Source organism: Lycium barbarum, chromosome 6, assembly GCF_019175385.1.
Source record: "Lycium barbarum isolate Lr01 chromosome 6, ASM1917538v2, whole genome shotgun sequence".
NCBI lineage: Eukaryota > Viridiplantae > Streptophyta > Magnoliopsida > Solanales > Solanaceae > Lycium > Lycium barbarum.
This window is the reverse complement of record NC_083342.1, coordinates 114,919,053-114,922,539: the sequence shown is the minus strand read 5'-3', so window position 1 is coordinate 114,922,539 and position 3,487 is coordinate 114,919,053. Positions and strand designations below refer to the sequence as shown.

Here is a 3,487-nt window from a genome sequence, read left to right as displayed (position 1 = left end):
CAATTCTCAAATTAATTATAATTAATTTGGATAATTAATTATAGCTATATTTGTAAATTGCTTATTATATGTTTAATTATGGCTACAACACAACATAAGAGCACCCACAATGTAGTCTTTAGGGTTAGGAGTTTTGTTTAGGGGGAGATTATTGTCCCAATAGGTTTTATGTTTTTTATATTAGTTTTTCAATATGTAGGTCACTTGACTAAATCATATTATAAAATTATGTCTTTTTAGTATACTTTCTTTGTTATTTGATTTATCGTCGTTCAAGGTCTCCAACTGTAAGCTTTCACATGACGCTCTATTATTTCTATCTCAACAGTTATTAAGTCTAAAGCTTCATCACGGAAAACAACTTTCTTCTACAAAATAATACTTCCTTCGTCCCATAATAAGTGTCACCTTAGCCCAAAAAAATTATTCCAGGATAAGTGTCACCTTAGGAAACCAAGATATAAATTGGCTAGTTTTTTCCAACTCGACCCTTAGGAAAAAAATGTCAAATTAAAGTAACATCTAAATGATAATTGGACAAGTCATATAGTAACTTGGTATTGTTGAATTCCCAATGTCAAAAAGATTGCTACTTGTGCATGCTCTAATCAAGATTCAAGCAGAAAAAGCAATTTATTTTTATTATAGAAGGGAAATTTATTAAACTTCACATTGCTTTTTTGGTTTCTTAATATGCGTGTAGCTAACATTTATTATGGGACGGACGGAAGGGAGTACTACATACTAGTAGTTGTTTTCACAGTGAATAAGTTGGAGACTTTTAAACCTTTTTCTTTTCTCCCGACTCTCGTTTTTCACAACATAAGCTCACTTTTCCGGCCAAGTATGCTAATTGGAAGAAAAGCACCTAATAACACCACCTCACATATTGGCACAATATTATACTGCAAAATTACTTTGTTTTCTCAAACACAATACTCCTTTTATTTCCTGCATTTGGTTTATTCACGATTTACAGATACAATGATGGACATGTTAATTCAGGGAACATACAATATTTTCATAGTATTACACATTCAAATTCGGTGATAGTAACATACTGATAGTACATAGTAACATCGGTCACGGCTTTGACAGAGTTTTCTTGTTTGGCTCGTCGTCCCCATAATCTCCCACAGTCTCATCAGAACCAAGCTTCTTTAATAACTCCACATACAGTGTTTTCCTACAACCAGCATACACGTTCCCATCCCACTTTCTTCTCACCAATTCTTCACCCAACTTTACAGCTGCCTCCACTGTCTCTTCCACTCCATCATAAGCAGAATCCACGATACCCCTTTCAACTGCCATGTCACCCGTCAACTTAGCTGCTTTCAAAACCACCTCACGCCAAACCGCAGGCGACCCCACTTTGCACTTCAACAAAGGCGAAAACCAAATAGGTATCTGAAACCCATTATCGAGATCACTCATGTAAAGAAACCCTCGACCTTTACGCATCATAATGTAATCATGACACAACGCAAAGACAAACCCAGCAGCTGACGCGTGTCCAGTGATAGCAGCGATTGTGGGGACAGGCAAGTTGATTAGGTCGGAAACGAGAGAACGGAACTTTTTGGATATGAGTTGTAGCCTGGCGCCCTTGTCCACTAAGGCCCATTTAAGATCGTAACCATTGGAGAAGAATTTGTCTTGGGCTGTGGTAATCAGAGCGGAAGAAGAAGAGGAAGTAGCTTCGGATTGGACGGTCTGGAGAGCGGCTCTGATGGAGTCAATAAGGTTGGGGTTTAAACGGTGTTCATCAGTGCCGGTTAAGGTTAGGAAGAAGATGTTGCCTCTCTTCTCTAATGTGCACATATCTTCTGTTCTGTCTATGGAAGAAATTAAGAGGGTGGTGGTAATGAAAGATGGAGTATTAATAGTGAGTTTCCCCTTCCAGTTTGAAGGATAATCAATCTCTTTATACTTCAAGTTGCAATTGTGTAAAGCCTTGATTCTAGTTACTCCTTTCATGGCGTAACTCTCAACTTACTCCTTTCATCTCATAATCCAAGAATATTGTTTAGCTAATCGTCGTTTGATCACCTTCACGTGCCCTTAATCATCATCATGGCCTTTTTACGCCAACGTTCGTACACCTTAATCAATGGAGTATAATTAGCCAACATACATGTATAAAGCACGATATATATATATATATATAGTTATCTAAAAGCAGAACACCTTAGAGCTCGTTTGGTAGGAGGTCTTAGCTAAAATAGTCATGGTATTAGATGTGGTATTATTTTATACCATGTTTGGTTGACATTTTGGGGCATGCATAACTAATACATGGATATTATCTTATCCCACCACCACCATGGGATAACTTATCCATGGATAAAAAACTAAAATGACAAAATTGGCCTTGTTTTGTTCCAAAAAGCCTATAAAGGGCAAGCATCTAAGGGTAAAATTGTAACAAATTATTTTTTAAGTTTAAAAAATAAATAAATGTTCAAATGGTATCTTTTGTGTCCAATTTTAGTACAATGAACCAAAAACCCACAAAAATAATCCTTGTATTACTAATCCATGTATTACTAATCCAAAATAAAATAAATGTATTACTAATCCCTACATTATTAGTCTTTGCGTTATTAATCCATGTATAACTTGTCTTTGAACCAAACAACCCCTTAAGGCCTTTCTAAATTTGATGCGTTTTATTTAGATCTTCTTTAAACTATATATGGTCCTAAGGCTGACACGTGTCACTCGGTCTAAATTAGGGGTAAATCAGCACTAAAGTATAACGGTAAGGGCATAATTGCACGAAAAGTATAACGAAGGATGCGAGTAAACAATATTTGAAAGTTTAATGGTATTTTTGACCCTTTTCCGTTTAATTATCTTATAAGTGATTTGATTGTATAATTTCTTTTTTGCACTGTTAAGTACATAGGAGTTAAACTTCTAACAGTTTAAGTTCAAATTAGAAGGTTAAATGATTGTATGTTTATTCATTGTTAATTTGTTGATCAGGTGCAATCAACCAAGTGACAAAGAGCCTGGCCTGTGAGTGGGCCAAGGACAATATTCGCGTTAATGCTGTTGCGCCATGGATCATCAATACTCCCATGATTGAAGCAGCCTGCATAAGAAGCAGAATTCTTTTTTTTGAAATGTTCAGTGCAAGTTAATGTACATATAGAGAGATTCCAATATCTACCGCTAACTGACATATAAATCAAAGAAATTCCCCAAGAAAACAAAGATAATTACATAATTAATGTTTTGTGATCTTTATTTAACAACCAAAAAGGAGGACTAATTAATGGTCATACATATTATTAAGAAAAAAAAAAAATCAAATACCATACAAGAAGTTTTTGAAACCATTGTTATATTTATTGTTATCATATATTGGGTTGCAGCAAGTCCCTAGTCGCAAGGAAAACACAGAAAGCTTAATTGGTCGGGCACCTATGAAGCAAGCAGGCTAGGAGAGACGAGTAAAGTTTCATCGCTGGTGATATAT

General features: G+C 35.5%; 1 protein-coding gene across 1 annotated transcript; it reads right to left on the bottom strand.

Moving 5' to 3' along the window:
- Window positions 1–974: 974 nt before the first annotated feature.
- LOC132600016 (enoyl-CoA delta isomerase 1, peroxisomal-like) lies at window positions 975–1,827 on the bottom strand. Its single transcript, XM_060313153.1, has one exon. The coding sequence runs from the start codon at window positions 1,822–1,824 to the stop codon at window positions 1,084–1,086; it is 741 nt and encodes a 246-aa protein (XP_060169136.1). The 5' UTR covers window positions 1,825–1,827; the 3' UTR covers window positions 975–1,083.
- Between the last annotated feature and the right edge of the window lie 1,660 nt (window positions 1,828–3,487).

Coding starts and splice junctions, on each gene's coding strand:
- LOC132600016 (XM_060313153.1), bottom strand. CDS start 1,824: ATGTGCACATTAGAGAAGAGAGGCAACATCTTCTTCCTAACCTTAACC.